At 33.5% G+C, this 18336-nt stretch overlaps 1 protein-coding gene across 1 annotated transcript; it reads left to right on the forward strand.

The window, feature by feature from the left end:
- The first annotated feature begins 1262 nt into the window (after positions 1-1262).
- Positions 1263-18155, forward strand: LOC111698968 (uncharacterized). The gene is made up of 14 exons (XM_023469477.1): positions 1263-1495; positions 1556-1958; positions 2023-2520; positions 3961-4444; positions 6570-6695; positions 6776-7357; positions 8399-8485; positions 11529-11649; positions 13836-13903; positions 14754-14831; positions 16296-16438; positions 16849-16941; positions 17364-17440; positions 17636-18155. Exons 1-14 carry the CDS (start codon positions 1288-1290, stop codon positions 17899-17901), a joined length of 3234 nt encoding a protein of 1077 aa, XP_023325245.1. The 5' UTR covers positions 1263-1287; the 3' UTR covers positions 17902-18155.
- Positions 18156-18336: the final 181 nt, after the last annotated feature.

Raw genomic sequence — 18336 nt, forward strand, 5'->3', positions numbered from 1 at the left:
AAAAGCTGTGCTTTTCCTAATAGTAATTTCTTTGTCATTCGATTTATAAACAAATGTTTTAAAAGTTTTTTTAATAAATAAGATTGTGAGTTGTGACCTTGAGTAAAGATAAATTATTATTAACTGTTTCAGCTCTAAATCTAAAGCCCCAGTTCACATAATTACCACTTTATCCGATCCAGCTCACTTAATCGACACTCTATCTGTCCCAGCTCACTTAATCGCCACTCTATCCGACCCAGATCACATAATCATCTCTCTATCCATCTGAGCTTACACTATCTCTTACCAATCCGTCCCAGCTCACACTTATCTCCTCCTAATCTGTCCCAAATCATACTTGTTAACTCTTAATCCGTCCCAGATCACACTTGTCTCCTCTTAATCAGTCCCAGATCACATTTATCTCCTCTTAATCCATCCAAGATCACATTTATCTCCTCTTAATCCGTCCCAGATCATATGTATCTCCTCTTAATCAGTCCCAGATCACATTTATCTCCTCTTAATCCGTCCCAGATCATATGTATCTCCTCTTAATCAGTCCCAAGTCACACTTATCTCCTCTTAGTCTGTCCGAGATCATACTTATCTACTCTTAATCCGTCCCTCTTTATCCGTTCCAGATCACACTTGTCTCCTCTTAATCAGTCCCAGATCACATTTGTCTCCTCTTAATCAGTCCCAGATCATACTGATCACACTTGTCTCCTCTTGATCCGTCCCAGATCACACTTGTCTCCTCTTAATCAGTCCCAGATCACATTTGTCTCCTCTTAATCAGTCCGAGATCATACTTATCTCCTCTTAATCTGTCCCAGATCATACTTATCTACTCTTAATCCGTCCCAGATTACTATTGTCTCCTCTTAATCAGTCCCAGATCACTATTGTCTCCTCTTAATCAGTCTCAGCTCACACAAATCTTCACTCAATTACGTCTCAACTAAAATCATCTCTGAATCCGTTCCAGCTTATACTAATCTCATTTTAATCATTCCCAGCACGCACATATTTCCTTTAAACCCCTCCAATCTAAAATTTTCCTACTCTTAATCTGTCCCAAATCAGAGAACCTTGAATATATTCGAAGGTCTGATCAACATAAAATCTTAGGATAGGTTCATAGTTTTATTTAAGAGTAATCCACGTTATCATTTCCCAATGTCCATGTTTACGTACTTATCCACTGTTCATCAACGTCATTCTCCTCTTATCTTGTGTTTTCCAAGGTAAAATTTTAATTTAAAAACATGAAAGATATCAGTTTATCACTCCTGTGGTAACATGAAGGTTCTTCTTCTCTCCCTCTGCCTTGGATTCGCTCTTGGTCTCACTGCAGACCAGAGTCTGAGAATCCAGTTCGCCAAGTTTAAGGTTGAACACAACAAGGTTTACAAGACCAAGAGCGAGGACTCCTACAGGTTTAACATCTTTGCCGAGAATGTTGGCAAGATGAACGCTCACAATAAGGCTGGAAGAACCTACACCATGGGTCAGTAAACTTATACTTTCAAACTTGTTAAGAATTCCTTTTATAACTTTTTCTTTTCAGGAATCAACCAGTTCTCTGATCTTACTGATGCTGAGTTCAAAACCCAGAATCTTGGTGGATATAAATCTCTGCCCTCCCCCCACCCTGCCTCCACCTCCGACCTCAAGATGAAACCCATCAAGGATCTCCCAGAGAGCGTTGACTGGAGGGACAAGGGCGCCATCACCCCCGTCAAGAACCAGGGACAATGTGGATCCTGCTGGGCCTTCGCCACCACTGAGATGATTGAGTCCTACGCCGCTATTGCCACCGGTGAACTACCCGTCCTCTCCTCCCAGCAGGTTACCTCCTGTACTCCCAACACTATGTCCTGCGGTGGAACCGGTGGATGTATGGGATCCATCCCTCAGCTTGGATACACTTATATTCAACTGTTTGGACACTCCACTGAGGAAGATTATCCGTAAGTTTTAGTTTTATTTATATGAAATATCATAGTTTGTTAATATTTATTGAATAATGTTTAGTTACACCTCTGGAACCTCCTCCCAGACTGGAAGCTGTGACTACGATATCATGGACACTGCCCCCATGGTCGGAATCACTGGATACGACACCATGTCCAACAACCTCGAATGGACCATGAACCATGTTGCCACTGTCGGACCTCTGGCCGTCGCCGTCGACGCTTCCCTGTGGAGCAGATACAGCGGTGGAGTGTTTGACGGATGTGACTTCAACGATAACATTGGACTGAACCACGCCGTTCAACTTGTTGGATACGGAACTGACGCTGCCGAGGGAGATTACTGGCTGGTGAGAAACAGCTGGGGAGGATCCTGGGGCGAGGGTGGATACATCAAGCTGAAGAGAACAGCTGAGATGCAGTGTGGAACAAACTCCACCCCTATGGATGGAACAGCATGTACTGGTGGACCCGGTAATGATGAACAGCACGTGTGCGGACAGTGTGGAGTTCTCTTTGATGTTTCCTATCCTCTTGGAGCTCATATGATTGGAGCATAGATTTTAAACTGGTTTTAAATAAATATATTGTTAATATACAATTCAAGTGTTTTAATTACAACTTTATAGAGAAAACAATATTTCGGCATAGAATGTTTATAAATATGATAGCTATGGACCCCTCCCCCCCTCCCAAGGGTAAGGGGGCTAGGTTAGGTAAATATAGATAGATAAAATGTTATCTGAGTACAAACCTTCGAAATATTCAAACTATAAATATTTGATCTAAGAGACTTCAGAGTTTAAAATATTAAAGGTCTACAACATCAGGTTGCAGAGATATAAGGATTAGAAAACCTTAATCCTTTTCCTCAAAATGCATTTTTTTCACTATATAATTTGTAACTACTTTCTCTTTCAAAATATGCTCTAAAACTTCTCAGATAATTATTAGTTTTAGACTTCTATTATCAAAAGAAATTACAAAGATGACAATTATTTCACAGTTTTTTGCTGCCACCTTAAAATAAAAATGAATTTTTATCTAGAAAATTTATTCTTGACTCGGCATCTATATATATATACTTTGCTTGTCTGTCTGTTTGTCCGTTTGTATCCAATAAACGTCAAAAAATTGTGTCTAAAAGTTTTTGATTTAAAAAAAAATGCGCGAAAAAATATTATTAAATCCGCGAACTTTACTTTTATTGTTTTAAATTGTACGAAGAGAAGATTCTCGTAGATTAAAAGTTGAAATTGAAGATGGATGCAAAGACTAGTGTTGTACATTTAACTTGCAATGCTCAAGGATGTAATGCAAGGAAAGTTATTTCAGAAGTGTACACATCTTTTGTACTGCAGTGTACAGTCTCTGGGCGGCAATGTAAACACAAGACGGATGTCAAAGCCTGACATGGGATCCATCTTTCACATAAATAATCAATGAAATATTCTGGCCATAGGAAACTATTATGTGAATTATCAAAATTATCAAAATTTAATGCTTTTAACCTACTCGGATACTAAACAAACACTGATGCAATAAACCGCAATAAACTTTCCTTGCCATACATTCTTTCTAATGTTATGCTCTCTATAAAACCTCTCATTGCTTATATTCTTGAATTCAATAAATAGATTAATAGTACATTAATATAACTCATTTTCTTTTCTTATCTAATATTTAAAATTTTACATTATTAATATAGGGATACAATAATATATATAAACAGGGGTTTTCTTTTTGTTTTTTTCTCCGACGGCTCAAATTTTTTTTTCTATATAAATTTTTCTATTTAAAATTTTTTTACAATTATTTATTAAATATGAATTATGAACTTGTTGATTCCTGAATTATTTGTAAAATTGAATCTTATCTAGAGTTGACAATTTGAATTTTCTATGAATTATTCTGAAACACCTTGTTGCAAACATATAAATCTATATATAGTCAATATATACAGAATATATAGACTATAGAGTACATGTTGTTAATTTCATAATTCCCCTGTTTCCAAGAAACACTCACATATGTTCAGGATTATCTACAGATCACTAAAACTATTTTTAAAATTATTATTTTTATCTCAAATTTTTAGAGTCTTCAAAAAGTTCAAAATCTTGAAAAAATATTTAAAAGAAAATTTTAACCCCTGGTTTTCTTTATTGTCTGTGTTGCTGAAGAATCCAGATTGTAAGATCTTGAAATCAGATCTTGTATCCAGTCTTAGTTTTCTCCTGAACCCATCCTGGTCTAAGGGGTACCCGGAGAAAGAACGGATTGACCAGGGTAGCATGATGAAGCTGTACCTTCTTCTAGTCCTCTCATGTGCAGTGGTTGTACAATCCTACAATTTCGGTCACAAACCATGGCCCAAGGGTGTGCCACGCCCCTCCTTGGTTAAATCTGAGCTGCTGGGCGGAGAACCTACTCCCACCTCTTGGTCTTGGAGTAATGTAGGGGGAGTCAATTATTTAACTCAGGTTGGGTAATTAAGATAATTATGAAAATAATGTGAATTAAATGTTTCATTCACTCATTTAATCCCAAGGTTTTATCATGGTAATTTCCTAGAGAACGATTTTTTGTCTTTACCTAACCTTACCCTAAATAAATACTAATTTAATTAAAAATTGTTAAAAAGTGGTCGTGTACAAAATTGATAGAAGGGGGGGAGGGGGAGGGGGCGGGGGGTCCAAAAATCGTTCTCTAGGACGAACCCTTTATCATTTATCAAGGTATTAAGTCTTTTTCCACAAACTTTAACTTTTTAGTCCCTATATCTTTGCAACCAAATATCATAGGCCTACAAATTATGCATTCTGATAAATCAAATAATCTAAGTTTGAAATATCATCAGGTGGCAAAGAAATATGGGTTTAATGATTTGAATTTGGGACAAAGACTAGCTTCCTTTCCTTTGGTTCTAATTTTTCTGAGAATGTAGAAGGCATTTCTTTATAAAGAACTGGTTTAACATAAACATAAAATTAATTTTTAGATAAGCGGAATTGAATGAAATTGTTGCAAACCAAAATAATAGCTTTCTAAAAAGGAATAAAATTTAATCTTCAAAATATAGAAAGAACGTTTCAAAGACTTATAGTCCTTCATTTTTGCCTTTATAAGAATTTGTCTCTTTCAAGAGCTATTATCAATTCAACGTGATGAAATCGCCCATATTTTATCACAAGTTTATTGATAACAACATTTTCTATTTTTCTTCTGTCTCTTATTCATCAACTTTTTTTGATTAGAAAATGTCTTCATGGTATATTATTATATTATATGGTATATTATTATATTATATGGTATATTATTATATTATATGGTATGATGTAAAATAAAATAATGCACTGCAGTTATAAGTGTCACAATGTTTTGGTTCTTGTTAGGATTAATTATTCTGATATGGTTAAGAGTAAGATACATTCATGAGATATAAACTACATTTAAGAAAACACTATATGCATGTTGTTTCTCTTATAATTAATAGTATAAGTGTCCCGTATTGAATTGAATCATTACCAAGTTTTACCAGCCAAATCCACATAATACTCGAAAAACATAACCTAGTATTATATTATGTCTTTTACAATTTTTAAAATGATTCATTCTTTTAAAATATTCTGATTAGTCCCGAAAATCGCAATTTATAATTATAAACGATCCAATTTGATGTTGGACACACCCGAATATACTGTAAATTGTCCATATTTGGAAAAATTATAACAAAAAAATGCAATATACAAATATAGTTATCTAAAAAAAGAAGTATGGAATGGTGGTATTTCTTATGGAATGGTGGTATTTCTAAAACTAAATGACATCTTCTTAAGATGTGGAATAACCTGCCTCTTGACTTAAAAAGAAGCAACTCTCTAAGTATATTTAAAAATAGACTACTAAATTCTCTTTTTGAAAATTATAGGACAATGTGTTATAAACCGAATTGCTATTCATGTAAAACTAATTAGATATGTTTTAATATGCTTTGATATTTGTTGTGTACATGTCTGAAAATGACTTTAAACTCTAGTTATTCGAATTTATGTATAAACTATTTTGCATATGATAAATTCGCAACCTGATCTCTAATCGTTCTCCTTAAATCTATTTAATTGAAATATTTTGTTATTATTACTAAAATTAGGTGGAAAAAATAATCAAAACAGCCAATAGCTATTTTCCACCTAATTGCTCTATACTTGTACTGTTGATATAATCATCAATTTTGTGATTGTAAACTCTATCTGTATACAGATACATGTATTTTAGCAATAAACTTTATCTTATCTTATCTTATCTAAACAATGAAATAGTTTCACCGGATACGAAATAACGAAATTTGAGGATGTGAAACTGAAGTGGTTCTGTTTGATGGAGAGGGGGGGGGGGGCAATTTGGGACTGTGAGAATACTTTTTTCTAATGAGCAAAACAAATTTAGAACATAAAAAAGGCTAATAAAGTTTAGGATAAAAAATTACTGAAATCAAAACAGGGAGCTTAATTATCTTTTTTTTGATTAGTCCCTTGACTATTAACTTAATCTGGTTGAAAAAATATGATCTTCCGATCTACCACATATCTTTATATAATATTCTAGGCTAAGAACCAGCATATACCACAATATTGTGGTTCATGCTGGGCACAAGCTGCCACATCATCTCTCTCTGACCGAATCAAGATTGCCCGTAAAGCTGCTTGGCCAGATATTAATATTGCTCCACAGGTAAAATAACAATAAGATTTTTTAAAAGTAAATAATTAAAAACGAATTAGAATTTTGTTAATTTATTTTTAAAAATTCAGGTTTTGATATCATGTGGACCTATGGATGGTTGTCATGGTGGGGATGCTGGAGCTGCAAACCAATGGATCGCTGAGAACGGGATCACAGATGAAACCTGTAGCATCTACGTAGCTCGAGGACATGACAACGGAATGCCCTGCTCGGCTATATCGACCTGCGAGACCTGCTGGCCTGAGACCGGGTGCACCAAGCCAAAAAAGTACTTAACTTACACCATTGAAGAATACGGTGACGTCACCGGAGATGATCAAGAGGCTGCCATGATGCGAGAAATCCACCAACGAGGTCCAATTTCTTGCGGGATTTCTGTAACTGATGCTTTGTTGGAGTACACTGGAGGAATATTCACTGACATGACCAACGCTACGGAGATCAACCATGATATCTCTGTGGTTGGGTACGGGGTGGAGAACGGGAAGAAGTTCTGGGAGGTGAGGAACTCCTGGGGAACATACTGGGGTGAGAACGGGTTCTTCAGGTTGGAGAGAGGGATTAATAATGTGGGAATTGAGAGCGGCATGTGCTCATGGGCTGTTCCTAAGGATACATGGTCAGAGGTTCACTTCCCAAATAATTTCCAGGTATTGTAAACTTCCCAAATAATTTCCAGGTATTGTAAACTTCCAAAATAATTTCCAGGTATTGTAAACTTCCCAAATAATTTCCAGGTATTGTAATTATATACTTCCCAAAAAATTTCCAGGTATTGCAAACTTCCCAAACAATTTCCAGGTATTGTAAACTTCCTAAATAATTTCATGCCCCAAAAAAGCTCTTAACATTTTTAAAACAATTCCAAGATATTCAAAATTTCTTGCTTCTTTTATGCAATATTTTTTCTATATTTTAATCTTTTAAATCAGTATCTATAATTATAAGGTTTACAAAAAATGAAGAAAAAAAATTGTTGATGCAGGGTTACCCACTAAGGAGAAAACTATAGGACAGTTGTACCTAACCTAACCTAACTTAATTTATAAAAAATAAACATACGTTGCCCCCTGCCCCACAAATTCAAAACTCGTATTTTCGTATCTGTGTCGGTCAACCTATTCTCCTAACCCCTTTCCCCTCACCCACCCCCAACCCTTAATTCAATGAACATTTCTTTCAGTTTTGACAATACCACCATTCTTTAAGGTTGACCATAATTCTTACGCTTTTCATTTTTTATTCCACTTCAAAAAACCCCCTCCCCTAATTTGCTTACTTTTTAATAAATTTCTAGAAAGTATTTGTTACATTATCTTTATTTTTAATTTGTAATAATTTTGGTCATTTTCTGTAGGACTGAAAAGGATATAAAATTTATCGAAATTAATTTCCAAACCCGAGTTTTTCTACCTGTGAGAGTAAAACCTTTTTTTGCCAGTTTGGACAATTTACATTTGATTTATACTGTCTGATTCCATTCATGATTCCCTGCAACTAGATATAGAAACTTCTTTCTTTCTTTGCCAAATCATTAAATCAGCCAATTAAAAGTCACATTCAAGCCAAAAGACTTAATTTTAACTGAGGATTGTCATATTTGAAGAGTTGCAAGTCGTCTTTGCAGTCACATTCTTTGTGTTTAACTCTGTACAATAGCATAATCTAAGTATCTATATTCTATGTTTAAGGAGACTGACTCTGGAAGCCGATTGATCAATAATGTTTGGAATCTGATTAGACAAGTTCTCAGGAAGAATAAAAAATCTAAAACCAGGGTAATTAAACTTTTCCTTTACATCAATCAATAATATAAAACATTTAAAATTTTTAAAAAAAATTATTATCCAAATCTTTGCCATACTGTAACATAACTGACTGACGTATAGACAGTTAGACAGCTAGACAGACAGAAAGACAACCAAAAAGAAAGTCGAAAATACATATGATATTTACAGTTATGCAGATTGACAGAAAGATAGATTGATAGATAGACAAATAGATAAAAAAGAGGGATAAGAAGATATAGAGATAGAAAGAGAGATATGAATGTAAATAATAATAGAGATATAGATAGACAATTAGAAAGAGATATAGAGATATAGATAGACAATTAGAAAGAGAAATATAGATATAGATAGACAATAAGAAAGAAAAATAGAGATATAGACAGACAATTAGAAAGAGAAATAGAGATATAGATAAACAATTAGAAAGCAAAATAGAGATATAGATAGACAAGTAGAAAGAAAAATAGAGATATAGATAGACAAGTAGAAAAAGAGAAATAGAGATATAGATAGAAAAGTAGAAAGAGAAATAGAGATATAGATAGACAATCAAAAAGTAAAATAGAGATATAGATAGACAATTAGAAAGTGAATAGAGATAAAGATAAGAAAATTAGAAAGAAATATAGAGATATAGATAAACAATTAGAAAGTAAAATAGAGATATAGATAGACAATTATTAGAAAGAAAAATAGATAGACAATTAGAAAGAGAAATAAAGAAACTAAGAAATAGATAGACATATTGAAAGAGAAGCACAGAAAAATAGAAAAGCTAAGGATGAAAAACCGTTACTTTTCATGGTATATACACAGCGCACAGGGAACCTTCTAATATCCAGTATATCCAGGGTACATGTAGAGTACAGAGAACCCTCTAATATCCTGTATATCCAGGGTACATGCAGAGTACAGAGAAACCTCTAATATCCCGTATATCCAGGGTACATGCAGAGTACAGAGAAACCTCTAATATCCCGTATATCCAGGGTACATGCAGAGTACAGAGAAACCTCTAATATCATGTATATCCAGGGTACATGTAGAGTACAGAGAACCCTCTAATATCCAGTATAGCTAGGGTACATGTAGAGTACAGAGAACCCTCTAATATCCCGTATATCCAGGGTATATGTAGAGTACAGAGAACCCTCTAATATCCCGTATATCCAGGGTACATGTAGAGTACAGAGAACCCTCTAATATCCCGTATATCCAGGGTACAGAGAAACCTCTAATATCCCGTATATCCAGGGTACATGCAGAGTACAGAGAAACCTCTAATATCCAGTATATCCAGGGTACATGTAGAGTACAGAGAACCCTCTAATATCCAGTATAGCTAGGGTACATGCAGAGTACAGAGAAACCTCTAATATCATGTATATCCAGGGTACATGTAGAGTACAGAGAACCCTCTAATATCCCGTATATCCAGGGTACATGCAGAGTACAGAGAAACCTCTAATATCTAGTATATCCAGGGTACATAGAGAACCCTCTAATATCCTGTATATCCAGGGTATATGTAGAGTACAGAGAACCCTCTAATATCCTATATATCTAGGATACATGTAGAGTACAGAGAACCCTCTAATATACTGTATATCCAGGGTATATGTAGAGTACAGAAAACCCTCTAATATCCCGTATATCCAGGGAATATGTATAGTACAGAGAACCCTCTAATATCCTGTATATCCAGGGTACATGTAGAGTAAAGAGAACCCTCTAATATACTGTATATCCAGGATACATGTAGAGCGCAGAGAACCCTCTAATATCCTGTATATCTAAGGTACATGTAGAGTACAGAGAACCCTCTAATATCCTGTATATCCAGGGTATATGTAGAGTACAGAAAACCCTCTAATTTCCCGTATATCCAGGGTATATATATAGTACAGCGAACCATCTAATATCATGTATATCCAGGGTACATGTAGAGTACAGAGAACCCTCTAATGTACTACATATCCAGGGTACATGTAGAGTACAGAGAACCCTCTAATGTACTGTATATCCAGGGTACATGTAGAGTTCAGAGAACCCTCTAATATCCAGTATAGCTAGGGTACATGTAGAGTACAGAGAACCCTCTAATATACTGTATATCCAGGGTATATGTAGAGTACAGAGAACCCTCTAATATCCTATATATCCAGGGTACATGTAGAAACCCTCTAATATCCCGTATATCCAGGGTATATGTATAGTACAGCGAACCCTCTAATATCCTGTATATCCAGGGTATATGTAGAGTACAGAGAACCCTCTTATATCCTGTATATCCAGGGTGCATGTAGAATACAGAGAACCCTCTAATATCCAGTATATCCAGGGTATATGTAGAGTACAGAGAACCCTCTAATATCCTGTATATCTAGGGTACATGTAGAGTACAGAAAACCCTTTAATATCCCGTATATCCAGGGTATATGTATAGTACAGAGAACCCTCTAATATCCTATATATCCAGGATACATGTAGAGTACAGAGAACCCTCTAATATCCTTTATATCCAGGGTATATGTAGAGTACAGAAAACCCTCTAATATCCCTTATATCCAGGGTATATGTATAGTACAGCGAACCATCTAATATCATGTATATCCAGGGTACATGTAGAGTACAAAGAACCCTCTAATATACTGTATATCCAGGGTACATGTAGAGCACAGAGAACCCTCTAATATCCTGTATATCTAGGGTACATGTAGAGTACAGAGAACCATCTAATATCATGTATATCCAGGGTACATGTAGAGTACAAAGAACCCTCTAATATACTGTATATCCAGGGTACATGTAGAGCACAGAGAACCCTCTAATATCCTGTATATCCAGGGTACATGTAGAGTACAGAGAACCCTCTAATATACTGTATATCCAGGGTACATGTAGAGCACAGAGAACCCTCTAATATCCTGTATATCTAGGGTACATGTAGAGTACAGAGAACCCTCTAATATACTGTATATCCAGGGTACATGTAGAGCACAGAGAACCCTCTAATATCCTGTATTTCTAGGGTACATGTAGAGTACAGAGAACCCTATATCTTGGTGGAGAACGAGTAACCAGCCCTCTACCTCACCAAACCATGGATACTGCTCAGCTCCCTGATAACTGGGACTGGAGAAATGTCTCAGGTTGAATTAAGAAAAATATTTTTAAATGGTTGGGTTGTAGTAAATGCCTTACTCCATAAGGGTTCCTCAAAATCCTATCTATCCAGGTACATTTCAGTTTCACTGACAATGTCTAAACCCAGACACTATAGCTTGTAAACTATCAATGTAAAACTAATTGGCACAATAGCTCGTATGTTTCAACGAGAACTCGTCAGCTATCGATGTCAACACTGACACTTAGCTAGTAATCGATCAATGCCAAACCAATGGGCACGATCTGATGAGCTATCGATGTCAAACGGACACTAGCTCGAATCAATGCCAAACCCATGCAAAATAGGCACAATTTCAGCTCGTAAATTTCAACGAGAACTCGTCAGCTATCAATGTCAACATGGACACTAGCTAGTAATCGATCAATGCCAAACCAATGGGCGCAATCTCAGCCAGTAAGTTTCAACGAGAACCAAATTACTATCAAATCAAATGGCTCTATATATTTTTAGATGTTAGATTAAAGTTATGTTTTAAAAGTGTAATTACAAGTTATGCGCTGTTATGCATAGCATAGTTAAGTAATCACAATATGGGTTTAATAACTACATATCAAGATTGGGTTAATCGCAATACATGATTTACGTATTTACTAATGAGCGCATTTAGCTATATAAAACGTAATTTATCTAGATTTACTATGGGACCTCTGTATTTATTACAGGGTCCCAGCTAATAATAAAGACCAAAGAATAACTTTTTAAAGAATTGTAAGAAAAGTGGAAAAATCATAACAAACTTAAAACTGAGCTAGCTAGCGTGTCTCATGAAGAAGATTTTCAATATGTAAATTGGTAATCTTTAATTTTGGGTGTCTATAAAAGTTACTGGCAGATATATAACTCGGGACAAAGATTAAATTATTAGAATTCAGCATTTTTAAGATAGAAAAATGCCGATATCTACCTCATTGTTTTTCAGATAACGCTGTAAAGGGTTCCGTTGTTAAAGGAAATGCAGCTTTAAAATTTAAAATTATACGTATAAACATACCACGGGCAGCCGTAGTACATTTGAATTTCCAAGCTGCGTCACCCTTTCCGGTCCCAGTTTGTACTGTACCTAGCTCTAGCCAGTGCAACAAGGTTGACGCAGTCAGACTTTATGCTTCATATAGGTTCAATTTACTTTTACTAAAGGGGCAGAGGTGCGTGGTACATACTATACTGTCCCTGTAAAGAATGAATAAAAACGAGACTCCATATAACGGATATAATTAAAATAGAAAAATATATTAATTCTTAAAACTTAATTTTCCTTGTTTTTCTATTTTCCCTTTAAAACTTAAAACCTGATTTTATGTCTCATCTCACATTTGGCATTTTTGTTTTTACAGAAAGAAATTTGAACTTTGAACTTGGATTTTCTTTCTTCAATTCCGTAGATAGAACATAGAGTTCATACTTTATACGCAGAAATAGCGTAAAAAAATCATAATAAACAAAACTTAAAACAAATTATTTAGATATTTAAAAAAAATTTTGGAAAAATTAAATTATGCAAACCTTAAAATTTTGTTTACTGATGTTAAACTTTTATTGTCATTTATTAAAAAGCCTTAAATTATTTTATTTTAAACTATTTCTTTGATGTTTACTTATATACTGTATGTATATTGCACTTTAAGAAATAGAATAGCAAATATTATTAGGAATTGTCAATACACGACATTAGTTAATAAAAAGTTAATAAAAACTTTTCTTAGAAAATATCTTTAAAGCATTATCTTTTGATTTAATGGAATTATTCTCAAACTATTAGAATTTTAAAAAAGAATAAATTTTACCTCAAACCTTAATTTTCTAATCCCTATATCTTTGCCACCTAATAGTGTAAACCTTTTTTAATTAAGAAATTAATAATTTGAAGTTTAAATATCAAAAGTTGCAAAGATCCAAGGATTAGAAAATAATACAGAATTAATCATTTTTATTTATGTGTAATTTTTTTTCGAAATCATTATTAAAACTCGAAAACAATACATTTTTATTTATCAATTAAATCATAATTTAGATTTTTTTTAAAATAATATTTTTAAATACAATATAATATATTATGTGTAATTCTTTTTTCTAAGTCATCAACATCTTAACATCTAAAAATTTTTGTTTTACAATTTATATTTTGAATTTGAAAAAATAATATTTTAGGGAAGAATTATCTATCCTGGACTGTTAACCAACATATACCTAAATACTGTGGATCCTGCTGGGCTCAGGTAAAAAAAGTACTTTTAAAAAGACATGAGTTTCACGCCATGTCCAATTTCTTTAAAAAAAAACCTCCATTAATCTTCAAACCTTTATCTTATCAAAGATGAATAAGTTCTTATCCTTGTTTTTCTAGATAAAAATTAATTATTTTCTATTTTTGATTCTAAATAAAAGTGACTCGCGGATTTATGCAATTTAGAGAAAAGAAGGAATTGCCAAAATTAATTCTTTTTAAGGCAAAAACGACGATAGCGTTTTTCTTGTTATTAAGGAGAAATTATTTATCCCTTCTAAGTTGTAATATTAATATATTATAAAATTGTTTAAAATTTGTAAATCTTGAAAATCTTTTATTATTTTTATCTCCCCAAGTCTGTCAATGTTTGTAGAAGATAACAAGTTTATAAACAATGTATTAAACATTAATAAAAATGTATATTTAAAGGAATATTCAGGGGACCCCCCCCCCCTTTAACTACTTCCATGCCTGCTTCACAAAAGTGCCATTTTAACCTTTTTCTGAGCATCAATGAGGAAGAATATGTCGTTTTTCTATCTGGAAAAGTGATAAATTCAGACAATTTCCATCCTTGTTTCTCCTGTATAAATACGTAAGGCACTTTTATAGAGAAACCACATTTTGAATTTTAAAATTTCCAGATCAAAAAAGACTAGGATATTCTTCAATTCCTCTAAAAAATAGTTTTTTAATATGTTTCAATATTTTTCAATATTCTAGTTAGAAAAGTTTCTCTTCTTTTAATGCTTTTTTAATCAATAAATTGTCCTTTAGGATTTTAAATTTAATAAAATTTTTATTTTTTTTGTTCTTTTGCTTTAACATTATTTTTTTAGGGAACCCTTGCTGCTCTAGCTGACAGATTCCAGATTGCAGCTGGAGATAAATTTCCGAACCTGGCTCTTTCTCCTCAGGTTTAATCTTTATTCTACTCTTTCTTTCAGGTTTAATCTTTATTCTACTCTTTCTTTCAGTTTTAATCTTTATTCTACTCTTTCTTTCAGGTTTAATCTTTGTTCTACTCTTTCTTTCAGGTTTAATTCTTTATTCTACTCTTTCTTTCAGGTTTAATCTTTATTCTACTCTTTCTTTCAGGTTTACTCTTTATTCTACTCTTTCTTTCAGGTTTAATCTTTATTCTACTCTTTCTTTCAGGTTTAATCTTTATTCTACTCTTTCTCTTCAGGTTTAATTTTTATTTTACTCTTTCTCAGCAGGTTTAATCTATATTCTGCTCTTTCTCCTCAGATTTAATCTTTATTCTACTCTTTTTCCTGATGTTTAATCTTTATTCTACTCTTTCTTCTCAGGTTTAATAATTATGGTCCTCAGGTTTAATCTTTAATCTACTCTTTCTCAGCAGGTTTAATCTTTATTCTACTCTTTCTCCTCAGCTTTAATCTTTGTTTTACTCTTTCTCAGCAGGTTTAATCTTATTCTACTATTTCACCTCAGGTTTAATCTTTATTTTACTCTTTCTTTTCCGGTTTAATCTTTATTCTACTCTTTCTCCTCAGGTTTAATCTTTATTCTATTCTTTCTCTGCACGTTTAATCTTTATTCTACTCTTTCTCCTCAGGTTTAATCTTTATCGTTCTCTTTCTCCTCAGTTTTAATTATTATTTTGCTCTTTCTCAGCAGCTTTAATCTTTATTCTACTCTTTCTCAGCAGGTTTAGATTTTCTCGATTTAAACTTTATTCTACTCTTTCTCCTTAAGTTTAATTTTTATTCTACTCTTTCTCCGCAGGTTTAATCTTCATTCTACTCTTTCTGAGCAGCTTTAATCTTTATTCTACTCTTTCTCAGCAGGTTTAATCTTTATTCTACTCTTTCTCAGCAGGTTTAATCTTTATTCTACTCTTTCTCCTCAGGTCTAATCTTTATTCTACTCTTTCTCCTCAGGTTTAATCTTTATTCTTCTCTTTCTCCGCAGGTTTAATCTTCATTCTACTCTTTCTCAGCAGGTTTATGATTTTCTCGATTGTTTCTTGATTTAAAATAATGTACTAGGAATGTACCCGGTGGTCTATATTGCTCAAAGAAACTGCCAAGTAGTAATATTTTGTATTTCGATGTAAACAAAGATATTGCAGTTACTGGTACATTTTCTGCTTGATTATCAACTTATATGAGAAATGCAAATACAAACTAGAAATTTAAAACATTTTTGTTCTTTTCGATATGCATAGCTTTTCAATTAAATAGGAGTTAGGCTTGAAAACTTAAAAGATTTCTGTTTTCTGTAAAATGAATAGAGTCTTTGCCACAAAACTCTGATTTTCTAATCCCTTTATCTTTGCAACCAGATGTCGTCAGGTGGCAAAGATAAAGTGTGGAAAAGGTTCAATTCTTTTACGTTAATTTTATGTGATCTAGGTTATAATAAACTGTCGAGCTGGTGGCTCCTGTGAAGGAGGTAACCCTGCAGCAGTTTATGAGTTCGCAGCTCAGGTGGGAGTTCCAGATGTTACCTGTATGGTTTACGAGGCAGAGAATAGGGGACCAGTACAGGACTGCAGGTACAGTACAGTACACAGGGAATCCAGAGATTTTATCCGGCAAAGAATGGGTTAAAGTGTGAAAGTGTGTTGTTCTGTGTACTATGGAAGATAACCTTGAATCAAAGGATCTTCGTTAAAAAAGTAAAGTGCAGTTTCTGGGAGAAATATGAATAAAAAGTTTGTTTACAATTACATTCTTCCAAGAATCTGCAGTACAGTTATTTTTTGTAAATAAAGATAGGATTCCAGCTTCATCTAACTTGAGGATCAAGACTCTTTACTGCAGACCATATTGTCTAGTTCTTCACTGTTTTATCAACTAAAAGCTGAAAATTTATTTCTATTGCTTTCAATAACTAGTTACATGTTTAATAGCCGGATATAGTTTAGTAAACCGGATATTGTTTAGTTAACCGGATATTGTTTAGTAAACCGGATATAGATGTGTGTCGGGATTGTACATGGCCCCCACCTGCTGTTGGAGAGAAACCTAATTGCTGGGCAAAAAAATCATTCAAAAGGTAATTTAAATAGTTCCGAGGCCGAATTTAAAGAATTTGAGCCGCGGTTTAAATTTAAGCCGCGGCTTAATTATGGTTGGTTTCACTTAAAATTCTATCAAATTTTTCAAGATTTAAGCCGGCGCTTGATTTAACCGGGTTTTGGTGGATTAAAGCCGCGACTTGAATTCTTTAAATTCGGCCTCCGGATAATTTTTTTTCACGAGATGCTTTTCAATGTTAAAGATTTCATTTGAGATGGTTTAAAAATTCTTATTTTTCAATTCCTGCTTGATCCATAGTGGGCCCCGTAAAACAGTGAACTAGAAAGACAACATTTGAGCAATCTTATTTGTACTTGATACTGTTACAAAGCAAATAGTTTTACCAGAAGTTTAACAAATGAAATTTATCAGTTTTTTCACAGTTTTGTTTGTTTCAAGATATTTCGCTGATGAGTATGGGTATGTGAGAGGAGCAGAAAATATGAAGAAAGAGATTATGAAGCGTGGACCTATTGGTAAATTTTTTAAGTGTTCATATTTTTTTTGTCAAAAATATCTCTGCAAGTGAAATTTTATCCTATGGCTTTTCATGACCATTCTTAAAATATCAAAAAACTGTTTTTACAAAAATTTGAAAGGGGCTGAATTTTTTGTTTTTGCAATGAAGAAGGGTTACATAAATTACATTAACCTTTAAAATTCTCTTCCAGGTTGTGGAGTAGACTCTACGGACGCTTTTGACAGCTACGCCGGGGGGATATACTCGGAGAAGATCAAGCATCCCGTCATCAATCACGAGATCTCCGTGGTTGGATGGGGAACTGATCCAGGTACTGGTCAGGAGTACTGGATTGGGAGGAACTCCTGGGGAACCTACTGGGGGGAGTACGGGTTCTTCAGGATTGCTATGCATAAAAATAATCTTGGAATTGAGACGGATTGTGTTTGGGCAACTCCGAGAATAGATAATCTCTAAGTAGTTCGCAGTTTTTTTTTATGAATAGTTTGCGGATTTTTCAGTCTCCTGTTCGAAAAACGGTGTTTTAGCCATTTTTATGTTACTTAAATAAGGTCTGAATACCCCCTCCCACCCCCTCAGTAATGAATTTATATATTTATCAGCAAAGAAAAAATGATTTTTTTGTAATTTGAATCTTTTTAGTTATGAAATCATTCATCATGTTTTATTTTAAATAAAATTAATTAAATAAACAATTAAAATGTGTCTAATTATTATTTTTGTTGATTTTCTTGTTTGAAAAAAATGTGTATCCGTAACAACAAATAATGTTTAAAAGAGCAGGTTTGTTCTTATTACTATTATTATTATTATTATTATTATCTATAATATTATTATTATTATTATTATTATTATTATTGATATTATTATTATTATTATTATTATTATTAT

This window comes from Eurytemora carolleeae, unplaced genomic scaffold (assembly GCF_000591075.1).
Source record: "Eurytemora carolleeae unplaced genomic scaffold, Eaff_2.0 scaffold129, whole genome shotgun sequence".
Classification (NCBI taxonomy): domain Eukaryota; kingdom Metazoa; phylum Arthropoda; class Copepoda; order Calanoida; family Temoridae; genus Eurytemora; species Eurytemora carolleeae.